At 30.4% G+C, this 20419-nt stretch overlaps 3 protein-coding genes across 3 annotated transcripts; 1 reads left to right on the top strand and 2 right to left on the bottom strand.

The window, feature by feature from the left end:
* The first annotated feature begins 299 nt into the window (after positions 1–299).
* Positions 300–3455, top strand: LOC112453133 (protein takeout). Its single transcript, XM_025013697.1, has 5 exons — positions 300–733; positions 1847–1980; positions 2253–2425; positions 2705–2913; positions 3123–3455. Exons 1-5 carry the CDS (start codon positions 664–666, stop codon positions 3272–3274), a joined length of 738 nt encoding a protein of 245 aa, XP_024869465.1. The 5' UTR covers positions 300–663; the 3' UTR covers positions 3275–3455.
* A 704-nt stretch (positions 3456–4159) lies between these two features.
* Positions 4160–8503, bottom strand: LOC112453131 (circadian clock-controlled protein-like). The gene is made up of 5 exons (XM_025013694.1): positions 8385–8503; positions 6106–6192; positions 5657–5923; positions 5098–5256; positions 4160–4696 (listed from the first exon to the last, which is right to left on the bottom strand). Exons 1-5 carry the CDS (start codon positions 8455–8457, stop codon positions 4548–4550), a joined length of 735 nt encoding a protein of 244 aa, XP_024869462.1. The 5' UTR covers positions 8458–8503; the 3' UTR covers positions 4160–4547.
* Positions 8504–13131: 4628 nt separating this feature from the next.
* On the bottom strand, positions 13132–20397 carry LOC112453135 (glutamyl aminopeptidase-like). The gene is made up of 12 exons (XM_025013699.1): positions 20260–20397; positions 19058–19581; positions 18439–18900; positions 17601–17784; positions 17072–17231; positions 16686–16767; positions 15949–16328; positions 15197–15477; positions 14307–14497; positions 13869–14171; positions 13665–13734; positions 13132–13449 (listed from the first exon to the last, which is right to left on the bottom strand). Exons 1-12 carry the CDS (start codon positions 20266–20268, stop codon positions 13330–13332), a joined length of 2766 nt encoding a protein of 921 aa, XP_024869467.1. The 5' UTR covers positions 20269–20397; the 3' UTR covers positions 13132–13329.
* Positions 20398–20419: the final 22 nt, after the last annotated feature.

Genomic DNA, 20419 nt, shown 5'->3' with positions numbered 1-20419 from the left:
TGTTTAACATATTACCAAATTCTGGACGTATCCTGTAATCAAAGGTTAATTCATGAAATTGATGTTCACAATTTCTTCAGTGCTTGTGTCAGCTTATTCTCTGGAGAAAATTGCACCTATAACGCTGATTTGTACATGCAATATATGCTTTCGTCATGATCAAAGCGCCGCGCGCTGCAAATTTCTCATTATGTGAGCGTGCGGCGCACGGCCAATGATTTATACGCGGGAGACATCATCGCACAGACATCATCGCATATCTTCTGGATAAAGGCACTTTCGTCTAGCCGTCTCCACGGTCTGGATAAGACTCGTCTGCTGTTGCAGACGACGAAGGACTCGAAGGAGGCGCAGGTGCATGCATGTTGCAGCAGTGAAAGTATCCGCGAGTGCAGCTACGATCTGCCGTCTGTCAATGCCCTCTCTTAACATACCTAGTCAGTCTTATTCTAACAGTGCCGTTTATCGCGCCGATTTCGAGTCTTCAGTCGAATTCGTCGTCGTGCCCGACGGTGATCCTTGCTCGTGATAAGATCCTCGTGACTAGCTTCAACAATAGGTACGATTGAAGTCGCGAAGGTGAATACTCTGCGAGTCTCTATAATCGAAACTTTCGCGAAACTTTCGTCTTCGTCGTCGCCGTCGCGGCTGCATTAAAAAATTATGACTAAGAGGCTGTGGGCCATCCTCCTTGTCGTCGGCTGCACGGCAACTCTCTCCTCCGACAAGAGCCGTGAGTAATCAAGCCATTTTCCGCGAACTTAACGCGTTAGCGTCCTTAATATCATCGCTGAATATTCATAAAGTTATAATCATGCAGATCATGCTTGAATTAATTGAATCGCAATTTGCAAGAACGATTAGTTTCATTACAATACATAAACGGTGCAATAGTTTGCAATTGATTACTGCTAAGAAATTCGATCGTATCGAAAAGATGTACATACCAAGTAAATTGACTGTTAATTAGAGTAGAATGGAGTAGAATGTAACATTCATAGAAACACTAGAAGACAGGAATGGGACGCAATTTATTTTATAATTATAAGAACGCATTTAATTATTTTATATACCATCAGTATAAAAATAACTAAAATATTTTTCTGTAAGAATGAAAAAATTTCTAACTCAAATTACGTGTAATTTTCTGCACGCAATAGCGTTGCATTGTCGCAAAAGCCGGATCTTTGTTTCTGCGGAAAATACTATGTTGTAATCATCAAATATCAAAGTTCGCCATAGACGTAAAGTTTATGTCTTTATTTATTTAACTTCGACGAGCCTATCGTATAATTAATTCAAGATTACTATATCAATGATTATTTGCAGATTTACATTATAAAGAATGGAATACAGCGCTCCTGATAAAAAAAAATTAAATTTGTCACGGATATTTGAATATGTATGTGTACATGTATTATGTGTACTGCTCTAATTATGCAATCTACTTAATATACGACATACTAATCATTGGCCAATCCTGACATGATTTTGTAAAGCATTAGAAAAAAACGATCATAAAAAGAGCTCTTAGCATAATTTCTTGCAGCTGTACCAATTTGCAATACTTATTCTTGAAGGTGCATTATCGTCACGAGATACTTTCACTTTTAACGCGACTAGAGTTTAACACGCTTTTTACTTTCATTGACGCTTTTACTTATACGATCTGGAACGTCAAATTTCTCCTGCTTCATAAAGAACATAAAGAAGAAATAATATAAAGAACATATAATTTTATCATACAATGGAACAATACAATGAAACAATACAAAACATACGTGATTAAACCGCATACTTTAAGTAATATACAGCCGACACATATATAATAACATTCTACTCGTAGCCGAATATGTGAAGCAATGTTCCAAAAGCGATCCAAAGCTGATAACCTGTCTGATCGGCGCTCTGCACTTCCTGCGACCTTATCTGAAAATCGGAATACCCGAAATTGAGTTACCCTCGGTAGAGCCGTTCCGTGTAAGTTCAGTCTCTCTAATTTATATTCATTAATTTCTTCCAAGAAGAAACATTTTAAATAAAAAAAAAGTGTTATGCTTATAATATTACAACAATATAAAAGATTATGTACTTACAGTGCTCTGCTCTCACACTTTGAAAAGCACCTGCCAAATCTCGCAGGTTTAAAATCAGACTTAATAAATTGTACTACGCAATGATACAAATATGTAAAATTCAAGTTCCAATTTACACCGTTATACATTGGCTACCGCACATTCTATCTATTCCAGATGGACGAACTGTCTCTTTCCCTGACAGGTGGTACGAACGGTTATAAGATTCAGCTGCGTGATCTTTATGTAAAGGGAGCGAGTAACTATTCGGTGGAGGATATTAAACTCGGCTCACCCTTTCAAGCCATAGTACGAATGCCGGCCCTTATATTAGACGCTCATTATTCCAGGTACGTAAATTATATAATTGCAATTATATAATTGCGTTTATTAAACGAAGAAATGATATACGTTAAACGGAGTATGAAATAATTTTTTCAACATAATCCGTATAAAAATATTAAATTATATATATTTTGGAAAAAAAGTATAGATGATATTTATTTTTCTTTTATAAGCGATAGAAAATTTAGTTCGATAATAGACTGTAAGAGGCATATGAATAATTGTATTTTTTATTATATTTAAACGACGGAATCTATATTTCATCAAATTTAATTCCTGCACAGTTCTGGTGTATTAATAATTTTGCCTGCAAGTGGAAACGGTACATTCCACGCGCGTTTCGGAGATGCTAGAGCACTAGTCAGAGGAACGATCTCGACGAAGTCGCGAGAGGGAAAGACGTATATGAACGTCGATAACCTTGACGTCGTGCTCAGCGTGAAAGATGTGCAAATGAGAGTCAGCAAGATCTTTAACAACAATCGAATACTCAGTAAGCAATTTGCACACACAGTCTATAAATATTCATAAGACATGCACACATATCCATTTCGAAAAATGTTTTAAATTTACATTACAAATAACAATATTAATAATGGATGTAATAATAGAATATCTTTCTTTTTATGATATTTAGTGTAATGAAAGTCGTTAACTTTTACAATTAATTTTTATCTTTGTATTACTCTTTAATTCTTATAGCCGAGGCGATTAATCTTTTCCTTCGAGAAAATGGGCAAGAAGTGTTGAAATTGATGGACCCGCAACTAAAGAAGAAATTGTCGGCACTCTTTGCTGGCATTGTCAACCAACTGCTGCGACATGTACCAGTGGAATCGTTCCTTATACCTTAAGAAATCTATATTATATCTTTATTAGTTAACATTAGTTTCTTGTTATTGAAATCAATGATATATTTTAAGTATGCACGGGAATTAAATGATTCATTATAGCAGCAACTTATCAGGCATTCTTCTAATTAAAAAAGAAAAAACACAATGGACGCATATTTAAGTTGTTTTTTAATTTTTAAATAGCAGATTGATTTTATTTTGATATTTTCCAAGAATTTATACTTGAATAATATATATAGTATATTCGTGACTTCTTTAAAAAAAATAATTAAATAACACGATTGAAAAATGTATTAACTTCTAACTAACTTGTCTATAAAGAAATTTCAAAATCCTAAATAAAGATAATAATTAAATGCAGGTGACATAATGTTTATACGCTATTTTTGTTATTACTCGCTTATTCATGAAAACAAAGTATTGATTGTTTGGTCCACCAATCAGGAATTGAACAAATTGCTTGAAAAGAACATACAATTATATTCAAAAATTAATAGATAATTCTCGTCGATGTTCTCCTATAAAATAAATATATTATATGTTAATAGTAAATGTAATTGTTAGTTACATCATAGTAAAACAGGTATATAAATCGTTATCATGTTAAGTTTCAGATGTGGTGTTACAGTTTTAGTGCACAATTAATGGAATTAATGGTATATTATTAGAATAAAACGAATGTACTTTTATCATATAAATATATGATAAAAATTAATTAATTCGTTTATATATTTCCGTTTATTACTTACTACATTTTACACAATATAAACAAATTGATTACACGCGTATATATGTATATGTGTGTATAAACTAACAATAATTTAGAAGAAAACTTTCAAGAGAGTTAAAAATTATTCGGGAAAATCATTAAATTTATATATCTGGCACTCTTTATATATTATTTTTGATATTTATTATATATTACACCTGTGCTTTACATAAACAATCACTAGTGGAAATAGCAGTAACACAATAATAGTAACAAAGAATAATCTATGTTTACACGTTACATAATTATACAATAAACTCGCCATTGTCGCACTATTCACACGCATGTCGATGTCGTGCAAATCTAATTGTAAATAACACTATCAAAAGTACGCATGATGAGAAAAAAAAAAAGAACTCACGTCAGGATGTTCGCAGACTTCTGAAAGAGAAATTTCACGTTCCTCCGCACCGATTTCGAGCAGTCGACTAAAATATTTGCGATTTCCAAATTCGACGCTCTTCATACTACGCTATGTACGTGCCCTAGCAGAAAGGAAGGGCTTCAAGGGAACGTCTTCGAGAAGGATATCTTGGAGAATATACGGTTGCTGGCTTCAGTAAGACGTTCGTCCCAGGTCTTCGTGAGGAACGGCAGCATCGTGCGATACAAGGTCGGCCAATATTCATTCACGAATCTCATGGCGGCATTATCTGAAAGTGAAAATTCGTAAAGTTCTCTGACGGCTGCGACGATCACGTCACGAAGAATGTCGACGCGTAATAAGTAGGAGGTTAAATTAACCGGCTTCTGCATTATGTAACGAGCGATTACAGCATAAGTATCAGAGTTTCCCATCAAATAATTATCAAGGAATTGCTGAAGTGATATAACAAGACAATTAGAAATAATGAAACAGGCAATTACGGCAATAAGATCGAAGGAATACAAGTTTCGCACCCAGTACCTCCTTTTGACATAACTCGTTTAGCTTATGGAAAAAAAAATCAATTCTTATAATATATTGTTCGTGGAAATATGGAAATGTAAGAGCCAGGTAAACGCGAATGCGTCTTCAGCCGGAGAATATTTTGAAGAAACTGTTTTTACTTACTGAGTTCCTCGTTACCGTTGAACATGTCACTGAACCAGATCTGCATCTTTCCGATTTCCGGGTTTAGATAGAAATGGTCGAGCGTCCATCTATCATTAGCTACAGGTCCTTCCAATGTCCACGTGGCTTTAATGTCTTCCATGCTAATATTGAAGAATCCTAACGAGATAAATAATAAAATATATTATACATCGCTTGCGTGAATAATTAAATCTCATTAATACGAATGTATCTTAATATGTTGCTTATAAAATTTAGATTTTATAAATCCCGAAAATATATATTAGAGACAAAATCAAAATCAGATATACACTCTCTTTATCAATGAAATATATTAAGAAATTAATTCTAGTGTGATTTATGTTATTATCTGTCATTAAATGATAATGGAATTATATGCAAGGAAAAGTTAAATAATAACGAGCATTTGTTTAAAGCAAGTGCATATGTTTTCTTTTGTATTTTCGATATTTTTTTTAAATAAATTTTATAGTGTTTTATATGGTGTAAGTGATATGCATATATTATTGTCAATATTAAAAGTAATTAATTTGCATACCTTCGCCGCCAATTTGGAAAGTTCCAATGGATCCATCCGCCTTGTAATTACCCTCCATAAGCACCTTCGGCAAATCGACATCAATCTCCAATTTGAAGAAATTGTCGGAATAGTGCGGTCTCACAGCCAAGAATTGAGCCTTCGCAAGTCCATAGGTGTTGACATTTGTGACTGTTATGTCTGCACGTAAGTCATTAGCTTCGTACACGGTTCTTTGTTCTTCGGTAAAGTACGGATCCAAGACCGGCAGATCGAGTTTCGGGATACCTTTCGGAAAAGATTATTAAAGCTCACGCAATATTATATGTAATATATTAAAATAACATAAATAAAATAATGGCAAGTCTATTTTTGTTTATGCACATTTAAATAATAATAAACGTATAATGCAATTTTGATAATTTCAATCAATTCAAATAGAAATATTATCAATGCTCAATTTTTAATACCTGGGATGAAGTTTGGCCATGCTTCTTGTACCGCAAGTCTCAAGCAAGACGAATAATCATCTGCATCATGTTTGCAGGTTTGCACAGCTGTGTAAAAAGTATATAAATATATTAATAATAATAATAATAATAATAATACATTAATTATTTATTGTAACTGTTATACTAAGTTGCGATAAAAAATAAAATCCAAATCTTGTTATCACTAACTCGGATATTGTTCACTTTTATCATTATCTTTAATGCTAATTACTTTATAACATTTAAATATTAATTCCACCGAGTACTTAATTATTTAAGTATTTAATTGGAACATATTTAGCATTATGTGTCACTGTAACAGAATCTTGCATAAACTGGCTTAGGAAATCCTATATACAAGCTTCGAATTTATTGTGGTTAATGTTAACCTTTCCTTTCTCCGATAGTAAAACCAGCCACAAAGTGCACCGATCAATTACGTATCAATTTTCCTAAAAGCGTATTTTGTTTGATGTTTCGTCAAAAAAATAGAGTGTTATTAAAATTAGCATAATTGGTGGTTAAAATGTGTGGAAAAATGGTAAAAGCATATGATTAAACGTTTAAACTTATGCAATTATTATCCGCTCAACCGTAAACGTCTATGCACATGCAAATTTACATTCAAAATTACTTAACCATTCTCAATTGTAGATATAAATATAATTTCATATAAATTCATATTCAAAATATTACAGAATATTACAAGGTCTTAGGTAAATCTTAGGTAAATATAGAAAAAAACTAAAAAAAAAGTTTATATGTTAATTGTGTTTTTGCCAAGCAGTGTAAAATTATGTATTTGTGATTGTTGCACTGTAGATCGATTGAAGATTGAAATAAGAAAATAATTGTAGATCTGCAAAAAAAAACAAAAAAAGGCTTGTTCTTTTTAGTTGAACTTCTTGCACGAAGTGCAATCGATCTACAGTGCAACATCACAAATAGCTGATCTTCTTGCACGGTTCATCTTTTCTCTTTTTCTTTCCAACATGAAAAGAAAAAGAGGAAAGACGAACCGTGCAAAAGTTTTGCTGAAAAGAACAGGCCTAACGTTAAAAAGATTGCTGAAATTAAAAGATAAATAGAAGAACGTTGAAAATAGTAAATAATTTATTTAAAAATCGATGTAAATTATGCAACATATTAATGCAAAATATTTTTTATTTCAATAATCTATTAAGCGCAAATTGTTATAACATTTATTTCTTGTATACCAAAATTTTATTCTTATTTTGAAAAATTGGAAACTCATTTACAGTGACGTAAATAATTTTACTCGGAAATAAAAATAGCTAACTTATGCTTATATGTAGACCTCTTTTTATTTTAGATGTCTCTATACGAAGTTAGTTCATTAAAAAAGTTGTATATTATACCTGCTATTAAAATATTATCTTATTCGCTCACGCTTTAATTTGATTTACTTTGTGATAATGTATGATTCATTTTGTCATTGCAAATTTCTTGAAACCAGTTGCTAGTTCTGCATGGATAAAACATAAGAAAGCGAAAGTAGTATCTGCGTCATAATTAATATATCAATAAACGCGCTGAAGATTGCGTTTCATGTCTTATTAAATTTGTACAGCTGATGTAACTTATAATTTATATAATTAATTATAATTTTTTATCTCAATAGCACATTGTAAAAATGACATTATCAATTACAATTCATAATCTATTTGTAAGATGGCATATATTAATCATCAAAAATCGATTAAAGTGTTACACACATCAGAGAGAGAGAGAGAGAGAGTGTGTGTATATTATTTAATTATGTATATATTACATTAACACTTCAACTATTCGGCAAATTGTTAAATTCGTTAAATTTGATGATTAAATTTTTTAATATGTAAAAATTGTTTTTTTTTTTATATAAAAATTATATACAAATAATGTTAAGATCATCGTATAACAATAACGGAGTAGTTCTCTATTATTAAAGAGTAACAATTATCTCCAGTAAACAGTCAAAAAAGATTTTATGTCACATGGGAATTGACGTATTATACGACGTATTATACGAAATTTTAAACTCAAAAGATGCACACGTACTTTTTTGTCCGCACACTTAGGAAGTGATTTTTAAAACTGTTATAAATATTACTCGAAGTTAGGTAAAAATTTTCTGATTAACTGCTTCTTACTCGAGACAAGATTGAAACGATGTAGACAGTTAATTAAATTTGAAGTTATAGAAACAACCCTTATAAATCAGACAAAGAGAATTGATGGTTGAACAAAGGACTTACGAAGTTCGAAATCCTGAGCCGCGGCGAGCACAAACGCGGTTGCGCAGAATAGGGCGAGCGAGCAGAACGACATCTTGCCTGGTTAAAAATCCTGGCGGCTAGCCTGGCCAATTATAAACACTCGGTTTATATAGTTTCCCGGCCCAAGGACTCTGCAAAGATACGTTGCAAAATTGCATGTCATTAAACACGTGAGAGGCGAGGAGCAGCAGCGGCACTTGATCAGTGGCGGTAAACTAAAACGCGGCTGTGACAGCTCCGGGAAATGCGCATCTCTTTTGTTTAGGCTACTTCCAGCAAGTGGTGAAGACGAAGGGAATGACTGCTCGTGCCATGGACATTAAGTTATATTGTTATTTTATAAAACTTTATACACTTCAAAAAATCAAACTCAAAAAGAGGTTACTCGTTTAAATATTTTTTTCATCTTATAATTAGTATTATTTGTGCACTGCTACGTAAAGATAAAGAATTTTAATTGCTAAAAAATTATAAGAAGATCAATCTAAATAAAAGAGATGAAGAGAAAAAAAAGAAGAAAGAAAATACCAAAATAAATAGAAAATATTACAGAATTAAGAAAACAAATTTTTTTGTTTCAAAAAAGAAAAAATATAAAGAGTTCTCTGACAAATCGCGTGACAGACAGATTTTTATTCTATATTCTTTTTTTTATTTTTTATTCTTTGTCATTGCATTGGCATTTTGGGCTCGGTGCAATTAAATTGCGTCCACATTGTTGCGCTTCGTGAAGCAATTTAAGTTCTAAGAACTGCATAGCAATAAGATGTTATTTATTCCCTTTAACATTATCGTTATCTTTTTTTTAAATTTAAAATGAGATAAATGTATATTTATGCTTTAGACAAAGAAAGAGCAAAAGAAAAAAGCGAGATAAAATATAATTATAAAATATACCTGCATAAATTAAATAATATATTTTTAAGTAAAATGAATATTTTACTTAAATATAGTATTTAATTTTATTGTCTTATCGTGAGACAATACAATCGTTTAATAAAATTAATGGTCATAGCTTCTTTTAACCATATTTTACTTAGTGATTAAATAAACATTTATTATTTTTGAATAATTTTGTATTAACATTAAGTAGAATATTTTGGAAAATTGTAGTTCTCTATTCAAACAATAATTTTATTTATGCTTACTTTCACGTCACTCAATATTGCATCTATATATGTAAATATCGCATATATGAACTGTCGTCAATAATTATCCAAAGAATTTAAAGAACGCAATATGGAAATTTTTTTTATAAAGTACGACATAAAAAGAACGATTACTGTTATAAATAACGTAATAATCATTTGTAACAGCTGCCGTCGCAACTTTGTAATTGACTCATTATATGCTTCCAAAACCTACGTCATCGACATTTATTGACATTAGCGGAGAGAGCTATTAAGAGAGACTTGAGTGTTGACATTACGATGGGAAAAAATTCTACCTACGCATAAGCGTAATCAAGTAAGCTCGGTGATGGACTGTCCCGACGAATAAATTAATTATGCACGACATTATTCCGACGATAAGATACAGGGTATACAGGAAGTACCTCCGAGTTCAGGAGGAGTTTACTTCCTCGCGATCCTCACGCTTACTCCCGAGCGAACGGACTTCCGTGACCTTGTAACCTTGCGTACACCCTCGCATTGCGGGCGATCGGCGATCGGCAATCGCGCAAATGCGAGACTTGCATCGCCTGTGATCGCGTCACACCTCTTTATCTAGCCGCAATGGAATTAAGATCAGATCATGAATGCGCGAAGTAGCTACCCTTGGAACAGATCGCGTCGACGAGTAGAAACGAGTTTTTCTAAGGACGCACGCGGGAGAAGGTAGGGGGGAAAAATGGAGATGCCGCAAAGAAACAATGCCGCTCACACGACGAGACTCCACCGTGATGTACATCGGCGAGCATATGCCGATATGTCAGTGCGTCGAATGCGGAGGCCGCTATATGGATCAGCGATTACGTGCGTGGACAACTATGAATGGTGCACGCGTGTGGTTTCAGTCCTTTCTCATTAGGTGCCCCACCCCGCGCAATACTCGGCAGTTCTGCTCGCGGAATAACTTAATTACGTTTTTTATTTTACTTTTAAGTACAATACAACGCGACTCATTTTATTCACAGCTGCTATCATCAGTACTAACGAAACATTCTAGTCAGTAACAATCAGTACTAATCTCCGTAATTTTTATACTCAAGGTATCCTACTCATTACACAAAATTACAGGCATTACTCAAACACAGATATTATATTATTATCAAGATAATTGCAAATACTTAAAATATTCAGGTAATATCCGGGATGATTTTAATTACTGTCTTTCTAATCATGCATTGTTACAAACATTGAGTGTTGAAAAATGGGACTTTAGTTCCAATAAGCTGCAATAAATTTAATTTATTTAGTCTCTCCACTACTTTAAGTTTTCAAAGGTGTCTGTATGGATTTATCTTATCTTGTAATTGCATTTTATCAATTCTTTTCATCTCCTTACACGAGAGAGTAAAGAATAAAGTTTATTTAAATTTGAACAAACTTATAGTTATTTAAAGAGAAATTGATAAATTATATTCTTGGTTACATAAAGTATAAAGAAGAAAATTAAAAAAAGATTCCAATAATACAATTTGTATTTTTAATTGATAGAACAGATTGAAAAGATGATTACGACATAATATCCTTGTATTGTGAAGTTCTCTTGAATTAGCTGAGCTAAGTATAGGCTCTTATTCTTGACCATTTATGTTTCCCATTTCATTGTCATACAGAGGTGGCTAGCTTAGTATTTAAGAGAAACGTAGGCTGCACTTACTAGCCTCTTCTAACAAACATCTGGCGTGCAACAGTGTTGCGTGTGACATCTGGTATAATAAGGCGTGTAGATAATAAAGGAGCGCATCACAAATTAGCTAAAGGCCAGTGTTTTGGATTATCCAACTGCTCAATGTTCTTCTCTTTGGTTTTATAAACAATAATAATACATAATGGATAGCATGCATCACCGATTTTTCTCCGTACATCAAGAAAAGCGACTACATCCGTGTATTTAAAGACATAAAAACAGAATATAGTTAGAAAAACAGAATATAGTTTGTAAGTTTAATCTTCATATTAATAACATATAATAATATAAATAATTAATTATGTAATATTCAAAATTATACGTAAAAATATTTAACTTTTATCGATGCTATTATTTTAATGTGTTATATATTTAATGTAGAGTAGTTTTCAAATAAGTATTAGTTGCGTTTAGTATATGCGTGTAAAATAGTTGCCAATATTTTCGTCCGACATCTCTCTCATGTGACACAAATTGCATATGATAATCTGCATAAATGCACTCGCGCGGATCAATGAGCGCGAGCGATAGTGCACTGAGTCCTTGTGAAAGTAAAAAAAAAGATAGTCCTTGTCAGATTAAAAAAGAAAGACGCGCATAGTGAGAGAAACTATCAACGCGTCTTTTCCTTCCCCTGTCGCATAAAGTGCATGTCTCTTCTGACAGTGCCGCTTTAGCTCATTTATGTACCCTAAGCATTTTACGTCTTGATTATATATTGACAAAAATAAAAGTTAAAAAACTATAAAAATTATCATTTCTCTTATTTCCCTATTTAGGATCAGCTACGCCTTAAAAAAACAAGAAGAAAAGAGGGACTATAAACTTATGTGAGAAAATATCTTTCAGACACGAAGCATCATCTGCAAAAATTGTAGGTAAACAACATTCTATTCGGAGAATATATGGTTATTGCTGATCCACAAAGTGCTATAAGCGCGCACGCGTTTTCTTGAATTTATACATATTTATTTTTTAAATAAATAAGATAATATAAATTTTCGAATTTCTCTGTTACTCTGTTTTGGATTTCTGAGTGTAGGTAATAAAACGTCCCTGGTTCTCGTTGGTTCAGAAGAAAGATATGTAGGTCTCTCTCGAGTGTCATTGGCTTGTTTATACCGATCACCATTCACTCAATAGTGACTGCTTCTAGCTACTCGGCGCGTGCGTTATCACTAACGAAACGCATACAGCCGCGTGGTGCGCAGCACCGCGCACCGTTGCACAATGATCGGTATAATTATGTTTCATGATCCGCATTTGGTCCGTGAGCCACGAAACAGGTGCAAGTGGGTGACGGTGGTGAGGCAGAGAATCAAACTGCCCGCTTGCAGGACAGTGTCAATGTTGTATTACATGTCGTCGCGACATTGCAATAAAGGGTAATCAATCTGCGCTAGATTTAAATATTTATATATGCAAATATTTAAATTTAATATATTATAGTATTATATATTATATATTGTTGTAAAGTGTTATTTGTTTCAAACTTAGACAACACGCGTTTAAAAGACCTCGTCTTTTTTAAAACATCTTTAAAGCTTCGCCAAAAGTTTCTTAAAAACTTGTGATACCTGCACCCTATGTGCCTTATATACACAGAACATATTGTTTGTATATCGAAGATATTAAGGAACTGTTAAATGAATATGAATAGATTAATAAAAATAAATAATATGATTGTCGTATAACGATATATAGATTGAGCGTATAATAATATCTTAAATATAATCTATATCTATATCTATATCTATTCTAATGATAAGGTAGAAAAGGCAAATTTTATTGACTAAATAAATGTTATTGATAATATTAAAAAATATTCTTTATTCAACACCTGTAATTGCATTATCAAATAAACTCTGTGTTCAAAATAATGAATTGCATGCGTCAATTACAAAAGTAATTTAAAAAACAATATATCATAAATATAACATAATAATAACAGTATAAATTATTCTTAGTATAAATTAAAAAATTATTAAACATTTATGCAGATAAATATGGACAAGCATTATAATAATCTTCCATTGATTATCTACATATATGTAACATCTTTTGACTTTTAAAAATTCATAAGATAAATAAGCTGACGGGTAATTTCAAACCAGCGTGATCTTATCTTATGTCTAACAGCCAAATATACATATCTGTCATCAATTGTCTTTTTCGCGAATGTGTGTATCTAAAACAAATTATTTTAACGTTCACAGTTAATAAATAATTTTCTTGTTACACAATATAACAGATAATATATGTACATCATGTTATTCCCTTGCGTCTAATATAACATATTTTTTTACAGTTTTTAGAGATAATCAGAATAATAAAATTTTATATACATTACAGAAATAAATCTAATTATAATAAAAAGATGTTATTCAAATTCATACAATTTACCTTCCAAATTTGTTCCTTAGTATACACATGATTAATAATATGAACTAATGCCGCAGCCAAGCTAACTTCTCTATAAAAAAAATAGCACATTTGTAATTAGTACATGTATAAGCAACACTTTTCTATTATTGCAAATAGAATATATAAAAAATATTTAGAATATTTAAAAAATAATATGGTATAATATAAAATAAATATAGTTACGTGGGTTTTAATTCCGTAAATTCTTTTAATAAATAATCAAGTACTATATTTCGTTTTGCATTCTTTGCAACGATATGAAAAAAGCCGTGAACACGGTGTTCAGTATTTGGTATAACACCATTTTCCTTCGACATTATTTGCAAAAAGATTTGGATAATATTAAACTCATCATAGTATGCCACAGCTTTTACAATGTCGGGATCACGTTTCTTCACGTATTTACGAATTAATTTTGACCATGTCGTAATGTTTGTCGCAATTAAACCTTTACAATAAGTCCAGTGCTTCCACCATGGCAGAAGTCTACAATAATAAAAGATAAGATGTATAAATCTGTTATAAATATTTATCATATAGTCTTACATCTCAGTCAAATTTTACAAAGTACATGAGATACAAAAGAAATGTGACTGTAAAGAATTTGTAAAAATAAGTTACTTGTGTTTTTCAGGATTTGTGAGATGCTGTGCTAATTTCTCTTTGGCTTCATAAATGCATTCAGTAGCATCCAAAGTACACGCCCACTTGACGGCCTCTTGCCTTAAAAATTTAGTAAGATCATTCTCGTTAGCACGTTCGTTATATCCTATATTCTCAAGAAGTGCAGTCAATAGGGATTGTAATTTTACCTAAAAATTGTTAAAAGAATATGGATTTTATATTAGTTTGTGTGGTATTTTACAAAAAAGATTTATGTATACGAAAATGTGATCATTTACTAAGTCTTTTTACTTTAATTACTTAAATGCAGTAAAACTGTTTCCAAAGTTTTTTATCTTTTTAGAATCACCGCATATATGTATGTTGTACTTTATACATATGTACATATATACATATATGTATAAAGTACACAAAAATAAAAAAAATATATATATCTATATGTAAAAAAGTTATTTAACATACATAAATTACGCAATATAAAGCACAAAGCAAGTAAAAATCTTCCCCTTTTACCTTTTCTTTTTCTAATAAATAAGATCACAATACAACATGCTTAAATGTTATTTTATACATTTTATTTTCTTGAAAATTTAAGTGAGTAAAAGTTGTTGATATTTTATATACAAGTTTTTCCCATTATCCGAAAGTAAAGTGTTCCTGTAAAATCTTTCGTAAGCCGAAATGGCATAAAGAGAAGAAGCAATTATTATTAATTTATGTGGAAAAAATTTTTTTTATAAAAGCAAAAATTCTTCAAATTTCTTTCGGTTAGTGAATACAGGTGAGGTCTTTTGTATAAAAGCAAACTGGCGTAAATTAAACTTTCGAAAAACGAGGAATACCTGTATATACATATAATATTTTTTATGAACAAAGTATATTACTACCTTTATTTCTGTAACTTTATTCACTTGCAATAGAAAAATCCTCGACATGTGTTCAAGAGCTTTGAACATCGGATACCACGCAACATAGTCTGTCTCTCGATGTAAATAAGCCGTAAGATTCCAGAATATAGAGGAATCAAGTTTGTGATCTAACATTAGATGAAATGCGTCATCGATGATTTGAGCACGATTTAGCACATGTATATTCGTATAGTTTTCAACAAGTAGATAAGAAGCAATACTCATCCAATTTTTGCGATCATAATTAACGCGATAATAACCTGTCGTTAAATAAAAAATTTTGTCAATTATGAGATTCTTCAAGAAATATCAGATCTCTTTTATTAGAGATTTATTAAAATATATTTTTGAATATCTGCATTTTTCTTCTTCTTTTTAAAGAGCATAAAAAGTTTGTCAGAAATTATATATATTTATATTAAAAGAAATGTAAATTACATATTACATAAATTATTTTAGTTTGTTTTGCAAAAATTAAGCTACGTGTAAAGAAGTTTGTATACATTTACATTAAATACATAAAAATAATGACAATATTGTTTAAATAAAATTTATCTTAAATACAAAAATAATAGAGCAAAATATATTAAACAATATTTTATCAAATAGCATATTATTTATGTAAAGTGTGAAATATATATCTTCAGCTTTTGTAAAATAATAAATAAAATTGTGAATTAATGTACAATTATTTAATTATTATATATACGGAACAAATATAATAAGCTTACCAGTTTGCTGTAAGTTAACTATTATCCAACCGCTTTCTTCATACGGCAAACGAATTTCACAATATGGAACATTCCACCGCGTGGTTTTTAACCACGTGCCGTAATGATGAAAAGATTGGGTAAAATTACATTCTGTCTGCGTAGTGATGGTCACAGGTATCCACCATTTATCCTGTTTCTGTGTATCAAGGTTATCTATCGATATTAATAGATCTCCAAAATCTATATAATTTCGTTTAACGTTCAGCACAGGATAATAGGTTTTGTCCCTCCAAGTATTCATTACTCGTCTTATGTTAAATCTTTTTCCGAGTGATGAACTATGTTTGGCATCTTGCATAATGTGCCAGAAATTGTTGGAATTTGCTTTGTCAAACATACTAAATTTGTAAAATTTCACATTATTAACAATAAATACTAAGACATGTCGCATCAAATAATATAAAATTGTTTAACTTTACGCGTGTATCTCAATTTAAAAGATATAAGTTTATAAATGTAATAATATTTTAGTATAACTTATTGTAAATAATATAGAAAAAAAGATTAACTTATATTCAATTAAAATTATAATACAATAAATATGACTTTTAGAAGCGTGAAATATGAATAAATATGTAAATGAATAGTAAATTTTAAATGCATAATTACATCCAAATATTTTATAGAATTTCCAATTATTATACTTATTATATCTAAATTCACGTAATTATTGTATGACAATAATTATTACTTACTACGCCTTTAAATGTGACTTGACACCATGCCAAAACACATCATCGGTAAGCACATGCTGCAGCATGCGCAATATTGAAGACGCTACAACACAATTTATCATAACATATAATTAAATATATTTAAAATAAATTTATTTTTCTTTATTCTTATTCGTATTCTTATAAACATAACTTTTTGTTGAGAAAAAATAAAGATTAATTTAAAAAAAATCCTAACTTTATATTTAATTTAAATGTGATCCTAACATTTATCTTTTTCTTGTTGTAATAAAATTTATACATAAATAAACCACAGATATAAATTTAGCGCTAAATTTCCTTATTTGATTTATGTTCAGAAATTTATAGATAATTGTTTAATTATATTTATACCATTTTAATCTCACCTTTGATGTAACGGGGAAAAGAGAAGAGTGAATTAATTTCTGTGGGACTCTCAATATTTAATTTATAGTAGAGAGGTTGCATAGCAAAAGAATCTAAATGGAGAGATTCATGTAGAATCTGGACTACAAACAAATCCAATATTCGAAATTTTGGATAGATCTAAAAAAGATTTAATAAAGTCGAATAAATAATCAATTAAGAGAGATGTTCATATTATATGCACCAGCGCTACTGTTTATTATTAAAAATTGCTTTAGCATTTCTTATCATTAATTATAAAAATATAAAATAAAATTTGCTTGAGTTAAACTTAGATGCTGTGTAAATTTGAAATGAATTAAAAATAATCTAAAAATGATTAAGTTTAAAATTTTTTAAAAATTGAAAAGAATTATTTGATAAGCATCTTGATTTTAACAGACACAAGAGATGTACATGAATTATAACATTATTATAATAATAACAGGTTTTTTTACTTCGTAAGAAAATCAGCTTTAAAAAGATAAAAAATATCAGAAAACAATTAACCTTATCAATAGCATGCATTCCAAGCAGCATAGCAATACCATCGTTTAGCCAAAAGTTATTCCACCAAAATGGGCTAATATAATTACCATACCAATGATGTGCCATTTCACGCGCTACTAAACTCGCCACTCTTATTTTTTGCATAGCAGAATCTAATCCTTTTTCATAAACAATATCTGTTTCCCTGAAAATTCATGATATGAGTATGTAATGCGGTTGTGCTGAATCCTTATTATACAATATACAGTGTATTAATCATGCCTACTAAATTTATATATATATAATCATGTCTACTAAATTATTTAATTATTTTTTACACATAAATTATGTTGTATATACTATATGCATTAGATTCATCTATTTATCTATTAACTGAAAAATATGCAATTAAAAGTAATAAACAATTTATTATTAAGTAAACTAGCTCTTGTCTTTAATAAATATGAATACAAAATTTGATATATTTCAATAATAAAAGATATAAATATTTAAGCAATTTTTCTCTAAAAAACATATTATATAATACATAAATCTTATTGTTAATTATTTCGTAAAGATTATGTGAAAAAGTAAAAATAATATACCTTGTTGTATATATATTAATAACTTATTTTTTTATAATAAAATTACATAATATTTTTACGTATCTATATTAAAACAATGTGAAACAGAAACGTATTTTCAACAAATACAGACGACATGATAAAATGTACATTCTTCTATGAATTTATTGGAATAAATCAACCTAGCCAAAAGATAAATTTATCTTCTGTCCCAAAATATATAAGAAGTTATACTTAATTATAAATTAATGTATTTTTCTGATTAGATATATTACCTATACAAAATGAGTCCCCAATTCGCGATGCCGTTGTCTGGAAGAACTGGAATTACAACAATATCTAACGATTGTGGATTCATTTTTACGATTTCAAATTTCTCATGAAAATATTCTGCGACTTGTGCAGCAAACGTTTCTGCGAAGTCACTAATATATGACACAATACGTCTGCGCCATATGTTGCCGACTTTATTATCAATTTTGAGTAGGAAATTGGGTTCGATATTAATTGTAATTGCTATGAGATAAGTAGGTATCGCAGGAGTGGTACTGAATCGCGACCACGCTTTTTCCCCATCTTTATCCAGAACTGTCATTAGTTTCGGCATGTTTGATAAAACCGTGTGTTCTTTGTGGTGTTTTATGGAGATGTTAAAGGTAGCTCTTATTCCCGGCTCGTCCCAACATGGAAATATTTTTCGAGCGCCAATCCCCAGGAAATGCGTTCCGGCAACGAATCTGATACATATCAACGATATATGATATATTTAATAACAGAAAACTGCATATTTAATGAATATTTTATTTTGTTAGTGTTATTGGAAATTATTTATGGAAAAACATAATAAACAGTACTTATAGAATCGTATAACAGTTTGTTATAATGTTTACTCACGTTGTCATTCCTTTCGTATCGCGATAAAGTGTCTTGAACCAACTGTTTGCTTTATCATTTGCATCATATATAGTATAAAAATGTATTATTAAATTGTAATTCCCTGGTAATATCTCAGTATTAAAATAAAAAGTCCTAGTGTTCGATATATTACAATAGCCATATTTCACCGCTTGTACACTTGTTTGTATGTCCATGTGTTCTTTAACCAACATAGACTTTAGTATAAGTACGTAAGGTTTTTCTGCGTGCAAACTTATACTATATGTTTTCTGAACAACACTAATATTGACAACCATTTTGCCATGGATATCAGAAACGGTATTGTTGACTTCTTCTTGTATGTACATGTATAGCTCAAGTTCAATGTCATAGTGCTGCGGTATTATGTGGTTCGGTAAACGAAAATAACTGTCGTCTGTAATGCTGCTAGAATCGATTTCTTGAGTTGTAACGCCGACGAATAGTAAGCCACTATTTAATAATAGCGTTAGAAATGCCATACCAATTTTCATACTGAGTCTCTGCAAGAATATCTTTTTGAGATATATGAATTTGAATTTACAGCATACAGTCTACAGTAGTAAATCATAATAAAACCAGAATGAATTTATCTCGAAGAAAAGGAGAAAAAGAAGAGAGAATAAATTTTCTTGATAGTTCTTGAAATTTGAATTAATTTGAATATAAAAATAATGTTGCATTTAATACAGACATTGCACAAGACATTTTACCAGAAATAAAACGCTTGAATATCTTTCTTGGAGTTGAAAATTGAACATACCTATGTAGAACATAATTTAAATGAGTTTAACCGACGAACATAACGCACATAATAAGTGTTATTTGTTTAAGCTCGTTTTTTATTACCTTATTTTTAATTATTTTTATGTTAAATATATGTCTCTGTAATGTTTAATATAAATTAAATATAATAACTGTAATCTTCAAAGAGAGTTCTTTAGTTTATACTTCAACACGGGGTATATTCTAATACCCGAGATTGTTAAATTATAATACTCTGAATTGTCTGTATTAAAGTCGTTTATGTTACTCTAACAATTTTAATAATTCTGAAAAGAACAGCGTAAATGAAATGGAATTAATCTCATCATACTCGTACTTCAAAACTATTTAAATTATATTCTACAGATGTTTTCTGTTTTTAAAGAGAGATATGTAAGTATTTTCTAATTACTCACTGTATGCATTTAAATTGCCGATTAAAATTAAACTCTTTGTTACAATTAATTGTACTTGTAGCACATAATCACTATAAATCGAAAATATATTTTGCACGGTAACGACTTAATCTGTCGAGAGATCCTCGAAGACTAACGGCTGAGACTAACGAATGTGACC

The sequence above is a fragment of the Temnothorax curvispinosus genome, unplaced genomic scaffold (genome assembly GCF_003070985.1).
Source record: "Temnothorax curvispinosus isolate PA1 unplaced genomic scaffold, ASM307098v1 QBEX01004091.1, whole genome shotgun sequence".
Classification (NCBI taxonomy): Eukaryota; Metazoa; Arthropoda; class Insecta; order Hymenoptera; family Formicidae; genus Temnothorax; species Temnothorax curvispinosus.
The sequence above is the reverse complement of the archived record's forward strand: the minus strand, read 5'-3'. Positions and strand labels throughout refer to the sequence as shown.